The sequence below is a fragment of the Carcharhinus amblyrhynchos genome, chromosome 13 (assembly GCF_965287045.1).
Source record: "Carcharhinus amblyrhynchos chromosome 13, sCarAmb.v2.hapA, whole genome shotgun sequence".
NCBI lineage: Eukaryota > Metazoa > Chordata > Chondrichthyes > Carcharhiniformes > Carcharhinidae > Carcharhinus > Carcharhinus amblyrhynchos.
The window spans coordinates 67,375,581-67,390,363 of NC_137336.1; the positions used below are offsets into that span (position 1 = coordinate 67,375,581).

Consider the following 14,783-nt stretch of genomic DNA (forward strand, 5'->3'; position numbering starts at 1 on the left):
TTAAGCAGGCTACCGTGCACTACGCTTTGCACCGGGTGCCCTGCCCATGGGGCTAATTTATTATCCATTACCAAATATATCTCGCTGACACCAGGGTTATGTGGAGGATGCCCAAGATCTTGGTGACCAAAGGCCAAATCCTCAAGTGAGCAAGATGAAGTCATGTTCGGTTACTAAATCAGTCTGACACCATGCAACGCCACTGAGCAGCTCTTGCTGATCCAAATATATTTATTTTGGAGGAAGGTGAGGAAGAGACACACAAGCAAAGAAATTCAGCACATAGAATACAACTTTTCTGATTAAAATAGAGATTTGATTCTCTTTAATACTGTAAACAGCCCCCTCTGGAGGCTGACTGCCTGAGCTGAGATGCACTTTTAAACATTCTGAAAGATTTGTTTTCACATAGGTGGAGAAGGGATAAAGAAGCCAGTTGAATCCAGATGTGGGTATGCTATCAGTTCAAATGTGGCTTTCATCTGTTATTCCAGCTCTATCCAGTCAAAGCATTAACCAGTCTCACGCTACACTCTGAACGAAGCTATTTCAATAGAGTTCCTTGCGAGACAGGAATCCCATATGGTGTGGTGAATATTAAACTAAAGGGTTTGGGAGATTCCATCTTGCATACCAGTTTAAAGCCCAGCCATATCATTAATTTCCATGGCATGAGATGAATGAGAGTTTTAAAAGCTTGGTTCAGGAAGAACAGTCAGAGTAACACTGCCATCTCCTGGTTATTTGGTAATATGTACAAGCTATTTGGTCATCATGCCTGACCACATTTCCAGTCAGTTGTCTGACTCTGAAAAAGTCATATGGACTCGAAATTTTTCTCCATCCATCTGCCAGACCTGCTGAGATTTTCCAGCTTTTTTTATGTCAAAGATAGATAGTTATTTACCTTTTATTGGTAGAGGGATTGAATTTTGGAGCCGTGAGGTCATGTTACAACTGTACAAAACTCTGGTGCGGCCGCACCTGGAGTATTGTGTACAGTTCTGGTCGCCACATTATAAGAAAGATGTGGAGGCATTGGAAAGGGTGCAGAGGAGGTTTACCAGGATGTTGCCTGGTATGGTGGGAATGTCTTATGAGGAAAGGCTGAGGGACTTGAGGTTATTTTCATTGGAGAGAAGGTGGTTACGAGGTGACCTGATTGAGGCATATAAGATGATCAAAGGATTGGATAGGGTGGACAGTGAGAGCCTTTTACCTCAGATGGTGATGGCTAATACAAGGGAACATAGCTTTAAATTAAGAGGTGGTAATTATAGGATGGATGTCAGAGGTAGGTTCTTTACTCAGAGGGTAGTAAGGTTGTGGAATGCCCTGCCTGCAGCAGTTGTGGACTCGCCAACTTTAAGGGCGTTCTGTGGATAGGCATATGGATAACATTGGAATAGTTTAGGTTAGAGGGGCATTGGATTGGTTCCACTGGTCGGCGCAACATCGAGGGCCAAAGGGCCTGTACTGCGCTGTAACGTTCTATGTTCTTATTGGTCTGTACTGGGCAGATGGTTGCTGCAGGTATGAGGAAGAATTGAGATAAATATATGCGAACCATATGAGACACATCGTATAACATTAAGGTATTTTAGATTAAATGGAACTATGTTGAGACTAATTCTATAAATAACCTGTGACACACAAGCTGTTAAAGAGGACTCAAAGTGTTTTATCATAAAAATAATGCATCTTTCGAGAATTAAGAGATCATTTAATGGCACATTTTGCATTGATGTCAGTCATGTCATCAGAAGCACAGCTACCTTTATTGTCCTCAGAAAATATTGAGGAACTGGCTGGTGCTTTAGCTGGGTTAGACAGTGGCCTTTCATCTCAAAAAGCTGATGAGAGGAACAACTCTTCACCCTTTGCCTGTATATGAACTAAGGTTGGGCAGAATCTGTTCAATTTCTCAATGTAGGGCACAAACCTCTCCCTAATCCCAACAGGCCCACAGACAGCAGGTGTGGGAAATACCACAGTGGTGCTCAGAAAATAGTAACCTGCATTATACCTAATCTGGTATTGCGTGGGGCTGTCAATTCATTTGAAATGGGAAAAAGTGTTGTTTTGCAACAAAAGAACTAACTTTGATGAGCCTTCAAAGCCATTTGTTATCCTGACGCTTAGGTTAGTGGGCCACAAATTTGTTGCTGGAATTAGTAACACACCACTTGGAGCAAAGTCATACAATCAGAATTACAACATGCCAAAAAGGACAAACTACTGGGCATTTTTGTAACGATTCCAGAAATACCAAATGCCATAAAGCTCTGCTCAGAGTGTGGGTAAGTTTACAACCTGATCTTGAAAGCACTGTAATTATCCATAAATATCCTGAAACAGCATTAGTAATACAAAACAGAAGAAAAAATTCTTTCATAGCGGATTTCTTGAAGCTTTACGACAAATGATTACTGAGGTAGAGACTATAATAAAGTTTAAAAGTATTTGAAAAGGCATAATAAGATACATTAAAGAGCAGTGAGATGTTAAAGTTAGTAGCTCCAATTGAAGAGCTATCACCAGGACAGGTACAGTAAGCTGAATGAATTGTCTGCACTGCCATTTAAATATCAAATGCAAAATATTCTCTTTGTTAGGTGTTTGGAAGTTAACAGGGTTAACAGTCAATTTGAGACGAAAACAAAAATAAAAGACAACTAACAGATTATCAGGTGTCTAAAGGAATAATGAGATGCGATTTACCCGGTAACGATTAGTAGGCGACTAGAAAAACTGGTGTGTGAATTACCATATCAGAAACATTGCTTATCAGAGGTCAGTAGTGCTATACAAATGCTAACTTCTAAAGGCAAGGAATTTGAGATTGACAGCCGAAACCACATCAGAGGCTGAACATTGGGGAAGGAGGTTGGTGTTACATCCAACAGCCAAGTACGCTAAAATCTTCAGAGAGGCCAGTTCTATCTCAGCAGAGCCACAGAGGCCCAATCCATCTAACCTTTACAGCAACAGCAGATTGTAGATATTCTCCTTTAAAAGACACAGTTTCGTACCTTCACTGAACCAGCAAAAGATGGCTTCCCAGGTTTGGTCACCTAAGCTGTATTGTGTGGTAGCTATGAGCTGGATTTGACTTATAGAGTTAATAAAGTGGATGTTGTTTGGGAAAAGGGGTGCCTTAGTTCAGAGAAAGTGGGTGTATTTTTAGAACAAAAGATTATTTCAGATAAAGTGGTATGTTTAGTTATTACTATACTTGAGTATCATGGTGTACATCAGTCGTTCTTGCTGTGTGTTTTTCTTTAATAAGTACTCTACATTCACTGTTTACATAAAGACTGGACCAGTTCCTCACTGGGCTGTATATTGCTGCTCACATTATTCCAAACGAATATACACCACTAAGCCAGTGTTTCACATTATCCTTTGGGGCTTTGAGACACTCTTGCAGCTAGCATCAGGGGAGAGGGATTCTTAACAACTTGTATTCTTCAGGCTTTGCAAACCTAAGCTTAGCTTCATTTAAGTACAGCTTTAGTCACCTTGTCTTATAACTACCAATTTCATAAAAATAGAGGTCATCATAAGCCATTGCAAAAGGGATTAACAGAGATGGTGAAGTCAGCTTATATTTAAAACTATTTTATAATTTGTGCTTTGGGAGTTCTTTTTCAATGGCCTACACATACTTTTAAAACCATCCGAGATTAATTTACCAATGTGACAGACGAGAACTTATTGTACATTCCCATTTTATCATCCAAGCTCCAGGTATGTACCTGAATACTTGTAATCAGGGAAAACTTATCCTTCCCACAGTCATCTTACCTGTCTTTACCAGATATTGCGTCTGTCCTCTCTCTATTAACCTCCAAACCAACCAAAATCATCTTCCTCCTGTCTGTTTCTCAAATTAACTCATTCCCAGCTTCTCAGAATGATCAAGCCACTTGGCTCATTCAGCCGGCCTTTCTTCCTGTGAGCCCCACCTTGTGAACGCAAATATCCTGCTCTTAGGTCACTCAGTAACTTACTCGTGCTTCCAAGTTGATTGTTTGCAACTTTAATCATACATGACATACTGGGCTTTGGCTCTTCATCTCGACTTCTCAAATTTCTATTAATTTAAAATGCCTATACCCAAAGAGGTTCTCACACTGTTCACATTCACTCTCTCATACATTATTGCCCCTACCTGGTAAAGCAGTGATGAAGTCCCGCTGCAACATTGGTTTCAGATACGAGTTAATATGTCCATGCTGGTAATGGCACATCCGTGAGATTAAGTGCTCCACAAATTCCACCTGATCAGATTCAGACCACTGGTCAAAATATTTAATACACAAATCCTTCTCCTTTTCGTAATTTCCTGAAGGTCGCTTTCTGGAGACGATCATAGAAGGGGGTCCATTAGTGATCTGGGTTCATTAATCGGAAAAGGAAATAAAAGAGACGAAAACATTATGGATACTTGAATTCAAGTTCCACACCAAATCAATACAGATGCTTCGATGCTAAACAGTTTAAAGACTGCAGCAGACTTTCGGCACTAAGCTGAGATGGGTGGGGGTGGGGAATAGGAGCAAGAAAGCAGCATTCAGATCTGTCAAAGCAAATAGGCTTTTAGGAAATATTTTAGACATCAAGGTCTGCTGAGCTTGATAAATCAGCATTCTCCTTTGAAAAATATTCACTTGACAGAAAACATGCACAATACACGAGGCAGCTCAAATTAAATAGGTGCAATATATCCAAAGAAAATATGCAGAAATTGTTTTTAAATCAGCTCTGTGATCTTGGCCTACATAAGCTTTAAGTACAAAAATTAAATCCTACCTACTTTTAAATTTGGTGCCTCATAGGTGTTAACTTAAAAAAAATGACAACAGCAGATCATCCTAAGTGAGGCAAAGAGACCGATATGGTATTGATCTGGTCATGTATCTCTCCATGGTGTTATACTGGGAAACTAGGTCAAGCAGCAGGAGAGGCAGAAGAGCACAGCACAGAAAATGAGATTGAAATATCAGAATCACTGAGTTAGCTAATCTCAGTCAGGACACAGTAATTATCTCATCCACTTCTGATCTGGAGAAAGGCTCGCATTACAACTTTGGGATGTCTCAACCACACTCAAGCTTTTGGAGTGGGGCTGATCAATGAGAACAAGAGTACAATCCAACTGTCTCCAAGCTCCTGATCAGTGCTCACTGCAGTAAACGTGCATGTGTGGATACTGAGTTGGGACACAATCAAAGTCAACTACAATGTTCTGTCAAACAACCTGTGGCCAGAGTTCTGGTCCGAGGAGACAGGCTAAAGTAAAAAGAACAAAAGCATGTAAAAAAAAAAGTGGAAAAGAGTGGTGTGTGTTTGGCTCAAACAATGTAAAACCCGACATTAACTTAGTGACAAACAGGTTAAGACCAAGGCGAGGACATTAAGTTCATTCTGTAGGATCTGGTTCGCCGGTTAGCTCATCATTTCTTAATTCACAGATGTTCTTGAAGCCTTCTTTTGGAACCTCAAATTGATGGGAAAGTGCTCCTACAATGTTGTTAAGTAGGGAATCCCCGGATTTTGATCTAGAGGTGATTGAAAAATGGTGATACGTTGCCAAGTCAGGACTTGGAAGGGCTGATGTTCCAATGCACTTGTGGCATCTATCCAGTTGGGTGCTAGAGATCGGGCAGTTTTGAGATGGCTGCTGTCAAAGACACCACAAACCATCAACACACCACACATCTGCTCCACGATGGAGGAGAGGGAAGGGAGGGCAATGAGCGATCAAAGATCCAATTTACTGAACTGAGAGATGCAAGATGGACTGAGGGTATTTGATAGAACATTGGGATGTAGCAGTATCCCTTACTCAGTATCTAACCCCGTATTGTACCAGTCCTAGGAATGTTTGATGGGCACAGTGTAGAGAGAGCTTTACTCTTTATCTAACCCAGCCGTTAACATCTTCAGGTAGTACTGGTCCTGCTGATATTCCCAAGACTCAATTTCATATTTCCAGCAATCACTTTGTTCATCAACATTCCTTACCTTGTGCAGAAAATGTCACCGTTAATTTAAGAAAAAACAAGATATTAAAGTTTCCAACCAGCACATCTAAATAAAGACTTCATGAACAGAGTTAATTTTCATTCAAATGTATATTTTTAAGCACTGAATCGCTACAGCATAGTGAGTGTTGACATGACTACACTTACATTTGCGGCCACTTTCTAAAGAACATTTGTTCAACCTGCAACCTGGGTGTTGCACGTGGCCCTGGATGAATTGATGAAGTAAGAAGTCTCATAACACCAGGTTAAAGTCTAACAGGTTTATTTGATAGCAAAAGCCACTAGCTTTTGGAGCACTGCTCCTTCATCAGGCGAGTGGGATTTCAGTTCACAAACAGGGCATATAAAGACAAACTCAATTTACAAAATAATGGTTGGAATGCAAGTCTTTACAGGTAATCAAGTCTTAGAGGTACAGAAAATGAGTGGAGAGAGGGTTAAGCAAATGAGAGTGATGTCTATTGTCTCCAGAAGGACAGTTAGTGAGATTTTGCAAGCCCAGGCAAGTCGTGAGGGTTACAGATAGCGTGACATGAATCCAAGGTCCTGGATGAGGCCATCCTCATGTGTGCAGAACTTGGCTATCAGTCTCTGCTCAGCGACTGTGTTGTCGTGTGTCAAGAAGGCCGCCTTGGAGAACGCTTATCTGAAGATCAGAGGCCGAATGCCCATGACGTCTGAAGTGTTCCCCAACAGGAAGAGAACATTGTCGGTGATTATAGAGCGGTGTTCATTCATCCTTTGTCGTAGCGTCTGCACGGCCTCCCCAATGTACCATGCCTCGGGACATCCTTTCCTGCAGCATATCAGGTAGATAACATTGGCTGAGTTGCAAGAGTATATACCATGTACCTGGTGGATGGTGTTCTCATGAGAGATGATGGCACCTGTGCCAACGATCCAGCACATCTTAGAGGTTGCTGTGGCAAGGTTGTGTGGTGTCATGGTCACTGTTCTCCAGAAGGCTGGGTTGTTTGCTGCAGACAATGGTCTGTTTGAGGTTGTGCAGTGTTTGAAGGCAATAAGTGGGGGTGCAGGGATGGCATTGATGAAGATGAACATCTCGCCAATGACATGTTAAAGACTCCAGAGAGGATGCTGTAGCTTCTCTGCTCCGGGAAAGTACTGGACGACGAAGAGTACTGTGTCTGCCACATCCCATGTTTGTCTTCTGAGGGGGTCGATGTGGTTTTTCGCTGTCGGAACTATGGACTGATGAGTTCAGCGCAAATCTTGTTCTTGTGAGGGCATCTTTCAGCATCTGCAGGTGTCTGTTGCGATCCTCCTCATCTGAGCAGATCCTATGTATACGGAGGGCTCATCCGTAGGAGATGGCTTTTTTAACATATTTAGGGTGGAAGCTGGAGAAGTGGAGCATCATGAGGTTATCCATGGGCTTGCAGTACAGTGAAGTGCTGAGTTGACCTGACCTTCCTTGATGGAGGTGCGCATGTCCAAGAATACAACTGATTCCGGAGAGTAGTCCATGGTGAGTCTGATGGTGGGATGGAACTTGATGTCATCATGTAGTTGTTTCAGTGATTGTTCACCATGAGTCCAAAGGAAGAAAATGTCATCCATGTATATAGTGTATAGCATCAGTTGAAGGTACTTTGTGGTGAAGAGGTCTTGTTCGAACCTATGTATGAAGATATCGGCGTTTTAAGGTGCGAATTTGGTCCCCATGGCTGTTGTGTCTAGATGAAGAACTGGTTGTTGAAGTCCTGGACGACGAAGGATACTCTGTCCACCGTGTCCCGGTTTGTCTTCTGAGGGGGCCAGTGCGGTTTTTCACTGTGGCGTGCCAGAACTGTCGACTGATGAGTTGAGCGCCATATCCTGTCCTTATGAGGGCATCTTTCAACGTCTGTAGGTGTCTGTTGCGATCCTCCTCATCTGAGCAGATCCTTTGTATACGGAGGGGATTGCTTCTTTAACGTGTTTAGGGTGGAAGCTGGAGAAGTGGAGCATCGTGAGGTTATCTGTGGACTTGCGGTAGTGAGATGCTGAGGTGACCATCCTTGATGGAGATGTGCGCGTCCAAGAATGCAACTGATTCCAGAGAATAGTCCATAGTGAGTCTGATGGTGGGATAGAACTCAATGTCATCATACAGTTGTTTCAGTGACTGTTGACTATGAGTCCAAAGGAAGAAAATATCAATGTATCTAGTGTATAGCATCAGTTGAAGGTCCTGTGCAGTGAAGAGGTCTTGTTCAAACCTGTGCATGAAGATGTTGGCATTATTGAGGTGCAAATTTGATGAAAGCATTGATAAAAGAGTCAGTGTGAATATATTGTCAAGGAGCTCTCCTCCAATCACGGTCTGTTTCATTACTGATGAACAAGAAAGCAGGGGAGGACACGCAGGAGAGGGAGGGCGGGGGCTGCGCGGCAAAGGGCCTGTGAGAGAGAGAAGAGAAAAGGGGAAAATGAGGGAGGGGATATGATGACATTTAGGGAGAGAGCACAGTGATTAGCATCTCACAGCACCACGGACCCCTATTCGATTCCTGCCTTGGGTGACCATGTGTGGAGTTTCCACATTCTCCTTGTACCTGCATGAGTTTCCTCCTAGTGCTCCGGTTTCCCCCCCAACAGTCCAAACATGTGCAGGTTAGGTGGACTGGCCCTGCTAAAATCGTCCTTCAGTGTCCGAAGACGTGTAGGTTAGAGCAACTCATGAGGTAAATACATGGGGTAGGGCCTGGGTAAGATCCTCTGTTGGAGAGTCAGTGCAGGCCCAATCAGCTAAATGGTCTCCTCCTGTACTGGAGGGATTCTGTGATTCTAAAGAGAGTGCACGCACGGATGTATGCACTGAGCGAGTGTGATGATTGAAAGGACACACACTGTGTGCACGTGAGGGGGGTGGGGTGGTTGTGTGCGCTTATGAGCAAAACAGACAGGTGATAGTAAGGGAGTGTTTGTTTGGCTCAGTCTCAGGTGAGGGTGACACCTTGAGACTGCAACTAATTTTGACACTTACCTTTTCACACTCTAATGGTCATCTTTATTTATTTTTTTTTAAATTGTTAATTGACTTTGTCAGTGACTTTTTTGTTCAGCAAGTTTTTCCATTTGTCAGCTCTTTTTTGAGAAAAAAGATGTGTTTGGTCAAACCTCATCTTTCCAAAATTTGCTCATTCTCACCCCACTCGCTTAGAGAGATAAAATTGAAATCTACCCTCATGCTGCATGTGAAAAGTTTGGACACGCCTGATTTAAATGATCAAAGTCCATAATGTTTTGAACACTTTACATGATTGAACTGAAGCTACACAGTGCTTCAGCCTAATGACATAACTGTGCTTAAATAACCAAGACCAAATGTCTGACATTGATATTGAATACATAACAAACAAAAGGATGATGATTCCAGGCAGCACCAGTGATCTCTCCAAGCAGCAAAAACGTTAACTTCACTCAATTAGGAATGAATTACTCCAATTAAAACTACATAATCAATCCAAAATAAATATTATAGGCTCTACCTGCGGTTACGATTGTGAAGTTCCATTTTCAACATTCTCAACAGTTAAGGACTCAATCAAAATCTAACATGGTAAAGTGTAAAGAGTAAAGGGCTAGTTTAGTGTGCTGCCACCCATATGCAATTGGCTTTGGACCCTGATCCCCAGCCTGGTCTTTACCCTGAGTTAGGAAACAGCCAGACAAATTGTGAAGCAACAGGACTAGGCCTCAGGCTATTCTCTACTTCAATAGGACTCTGGACTCTTTTCATATACAACCAGGTCCTCAGATTTTCTCCATTAGATTTTGGCTAAGTGCTGGGAGAGAAGTGGCAGCCCGGTAATATTTTCAGCTTTCAACAGCCCACGAGACACACAGCCCCATCTTGCAGCTCACGTTCTTGGACACATTTCAACTTCAGAATCTTCATTCTTCATCTGCAAGGTCTCCCATGGCATCTGACTCCCCAACTTCCTTCATTCCTGCCATCTCTGCTCCACCTTCAGCTGTCTTGACCTCACACGGTGCAGTACCATTCTTCAATTCCCCTCCTTCAAAAGTCTGATCCATCACCCATTCTTTGACCATGCATTTACCAAAGTCAACTCTTCTCTCATTGTGTCCAGGTTATTTTTGTCTGGAGTCTTCTGGGATGGTTTTACATAGCTTCAACTACAGGCGAAGTTTAGAGAGTGAACTCTGCCAGCTTGCAGATGAGTTGGATTTCAGTATTGGTTGCTATGTGAAGAGTCAACATCAAGAATAGAATTATAGATTATGTCCCATCTGGAGAAGCACTTGAAATTGTATAACTTAAAGGTGAAGTAGTCAAGGCATTGATATATCACGGTAGTGGGAGCAATTGAGATTAGTCAAGCGTATACTGACAGAACCCTTGCTGATTCTTAATTCAGTATGTTTAGATGCTGGACAGCACCTCATCCATACACTATATGAGCCTAAAAGAAAGAGATTGCTGGAAGTACTCAACCAGTCAGGCAGCATCTGTGGGAAGCGTAACAGAGCTAACATTCTAGGTCGATGACCATTTATGAGGCTAAATGAACTTTATAATGACACTGATCCGTAGATATGGAGAGTCCTGACAATTTCCCACCAGCTACAATGAAAATGCTCATGAAAGAGCGAGGTCGCAGGTCTACTTGATGTTACCTACATCCATGGTACTCAGAGTTCCCTGCACTCAACTCTTACCTGCCATACTGTATTCTTCTTGGGAGACTCGTCTTCATTCTGATCCTCCATACCAGATGTATTCTGCAATGCAAGAAGCAGATGCATCAACAGTTGGGAATTGTGCAGGGAAACATTAAATGCTTCAGGGGCATTTGTATTCACAAAAGACAGATAATTCCAAATCTAAACCCTTCTGTACAAACCGCTTTCCATCTCAAGACTGATGGGGGTTTTGAATTTTGTGCAGAAGCTAAGTTCTAGAAATGTATGTCGTGAAGCTTGCTAATAGGAAGTTGGTGATAACTTATTCAATAAGATCCACAAGATTACAGGCTTTAGAAAACTAACTCAGTGGAAACAACCTGTGGCCCATCACTGTCCACAGTACTAATGGGGGATTAGGGTAAGAAGGTGTCTTCCCCCCTCCACCCTCCCATTCCACTATAGGACAAAACATACAATGTGTTGCACTATATTATTAACAGAGTTTTCAATATCCAGAGAGCTACAAAATCCAACTGGAACCTGGAACCAGAGCACTCAAACTGCAATTCTGAACACCACCCCTGGTTATCACACAGCATCATAGAATCCCTTCAGTGTATAAGGAAGCCATTTGGCCCATCAAATCTGTGCCAACTCTCCAGCAGTTCATCTACCCAGGCCTAACCCTGCCCTATCCCTGTAACCATACACATTTACCCAGCTAATCCCCCTAATGCGCACATCTCTGGAGGAAGCCAGAGCAACCAACGCAAACCCACACAGATCCAGAGAGAATGTGCAAACTCCTGTCACCCAAAGCTGGAATCAAACCAAGGTCCCAGGCATTGTGAGGCAGCAGTGTTAATCACTGCACCACTGTGCCGTCCTTCTATTTCAAAGGTTCTTCCCTGAACTCTCAATGGATTCAGGAGTTTAGTAGAACAATGCACAATATTTACCAGTATGCCAGCCATAGCAGCATGTTCACCTCAGTCAAAAGGTCTAGGTTCAAGTCCTACTTCAGGATTTGAGTACAAAAGCAAAGACCGACACCCTCCAGTGCAATGTTGGAGGAGCAGCACACTGTCCAAGTGCAGCCTTTCAGATGATATGTTAAAATCAGTCCCCACCTGCCAGCTCAAGATGTAAAAGTTCTGATGGCACCTTTCCAAAGGGCTGGGGGTTATTCCTTGTGTCCTGACCAATACACATCCCACAATGGACTTCACAAATGAACAGTGCAGAAAGGCATGCCATGAGCAACTCCAGGTATACCATAAAGTGTGTCAACCTAATGACGCTACAAAACAAGACTACTTGCCTGCCAAACAACTTAAGCAGCAAATAATAGACAGAGCTAAACAATCCACAACCAACAGTTCAGGATGCAATCCTGCTACATCCAGTCGTGAATGGTGGTGAACAATGAAACAATTCATTAGAGGCACCTCCACAAATATCCCTATCCTGAGTGATGGAGGAACCTAGCACATCTGGGCAAAAGGTAAGGCTGAAACATTCGTAACATCTCTAGCCAGAGCTGCCAAGTGGGTGATCCTTCTAGATTTCCTCTGAAGGTCCCCAGTACACAGATTTCAAGTTTCAGCCAATTTGATTTACTCCACATGATATCAAGAACGAGCTGAAGGCATTAATACGGCAAAGGCTATGGGCCCTGATGATATTCCAACTGTAGTACCAAAGACTCCATAGTGCTCCAGAACTTGCTGCAGCCTTAGCCAAGCCGTTTCAGGACAGCGACAACACTAGCACCTACCCACCAATGTGGAAAACTGCCCAGATACATCCTTGTATATAAGAAACATGACAGATCCAACCCAATTACCATCCCATCAGCCTACCCTGGATCATCAGTAAAATGATGGAAGGGGTCAACAGTGCTGTAAAGCAGATTTACTCAATAATAACCTGCTCAGTGATTTGTGTTCCACCTCAACTCCTGACCTCATTACGATCTTGGTTCAAACATCGACACAAGAACCGAATGCCCGAGGTGAGGTGAGGGAGACTGCCCTTGACATAAAGGCAGCATCTGACCAGGTGTGGCATTAAGGAGCCCTAGAAAACTGGAGTCAATGGGAACCAAGGGAAAATTCTTCACTAGTTGGAGCCATACTTGACATTAAGAAAGATGCTTGTGGTGATTGGAGGTCAATTATCTCAGCTCCAGGACATCACTGCAGGAATTCCTCAGGATAGTGTCCCAGGCCCAACCTAGGATCTTCAACGGCTTCATCAATGACCTTCCTTCCATCATAAAATCAGAAGTGGGGATGTTCACTGATGATTGCACAATGTTCATGCCGTTCCCGGCTCATCAGATATTGAAGCAGTATATGTCCACCAATAAACAGTAGTAGCTGTGTACAATCTATAGATGCACTGCAGGAACTCACCAAGATTCCTTAGGGGGCAGCACCTACCAAACCAATGACTACTATCATCTGGAAGGACAAGAGTGACAGATGCCTGGATCACCACCACCTGGGGGTTCCCTTCTAAGCTATACATCATCCTGACCTGGAAATATATTGCCATACCTTCACTGTTGCTGGGTCAAAATACTGGAATTCTCTCCCTAATGGCCCTGAGTATACCTACACACCTCATGGACTGCAGCGACTCAAGGCAGCAACTCACCACCACCCTCCCAAGGACAACTAGAGATGGGTAATAAATGCTGGCCTAGCCAGTGAGGTCCACACCCCATAAATTAATTTTTAAAAATTATCCACTCATTATCAAATCCTGTTTCTAGGAATTTGCTCACTGTAAACTGGCTGCTACATTTTCTACATTGCCAGTGACTAGATTTTAGAAAGCATGTCATTGGTGGTAGAAAGTTTGTCGTGTGATTGGAGAAGTACTAGGTAAATGCAACTTTCTTTCTTTTCAACCCACCACAGGTCAAGTTTTCAACATTTGACACACGACCAATTGATAAATTTTTTTTTATATGGACATTCCCTTCTCAAATGATTCCATTTCTAGAAAACAATTTAACATCTCAAGCAATAACTGAACTCATTACAACTAAATGATAGCCCTACCATGGTATAAAGCTGACAAAACCCATCCCTCACGTGGCCATGTTGTTCACGCTGAGGTGACTGAGATGTGTGTGCATGTGTTGGAATTATTGATTCATTTACTCTACCAAACTCTTTCATAATCTTAAAAGACTTTTATCACTGAGAAAAAAGCCTGTTTAGTCTTTGCTGAGGCAAAACCTGTTTTATTGCATTAACCTGAGCCACTAATTATAATTTAATTATCTGCATCCTCTGATTCCTTAACTCCTCCATTCAACTTGGATACTTATTTTCAAGGAGTGACTCCCCCCCGCCTTATTCTTCCTACCAAAATGCTTCCATCCCAATTTTAATATTACATTTTATTTTCTAATCACTTATCCATTCTACAAGTTTAACATCTTATCCAATCAGAAAAATTCAATCCAAAATAAGGATTGTACAGTCATAGGTTGCCCAAGGTGTTTATTTGGACTTGCAATTCTGCACTCTGCTCTTTCCTGATCATAATTACATAGTCTTTAAAAGACACAGGTATTCTCCACCAGGTGCTATTAGCTAAGAGTTCAGAACTGCCATACCTAGGAATAAACTTTGGCCCGCTGTCCTCCACCAGGTTAAACTAGCCAGCAGCTATAACACAGGCCCAGCCTGGTTTGCGCAGCCCCCACCCATATTCTCAGGATACTTAAGGCTCTGGGAAAAGTAGAGCAATGGAACAGGTCAGGTGGACGTCACTGGCTAGACCAGCATTTATTGTCCATCCCTAATTATCCTTGAACTGAGTGGTTTTCTGGGCTACTTCAGGGGGCAATTAGAAGTCAATCGCATTGCTGTGACTCTGGAGTCACATGTAAAGATGGACCAGGTAAGAACAGCAGATTTCCTTCCCTAAAGGGCATCTCCCACTTTCTATGTCTTTTAGCTTTGACAAAGGGTCATCTGGATGAGAAACATCAGCTCTTTTCTCTTCTTACAGATGCTGCCAGACCAGCTGAGATTTTCCAGGGTTTTCTCTTTT

General features: G+C 42.7%; 1 protein-coding gene across 2 annotated transcripts in view; it reads right to left on the bottom strand.

Annotated features, from left to right (window-relative positions):
* Positions 1-14,783, bottom strand: part of LOC145351961 (F-box/WD repeat-containing protein 11) — a 193,331-nt gene that overhangs the window by 97,751 nt on the left and 80,797 nt on the right. For both annotated transcript variants that reach the window (XM_080201796.1, XM_080201795.1), the window contains 2 exons: positions 10,743-10,805; positions 4,175-4,397 (listed from right to left, as the gene is read on the bottom strand). In XM_080201796.1, the coding sequence (XP_080057922.1) occupies positions 4,175-4,397; positions 10,743-10,805 (286 nt within the window). The remainder of the gene's footprint in view (positions 1-4,174; positions 4,398-10,742; positions 10,806-14,783) is intronic.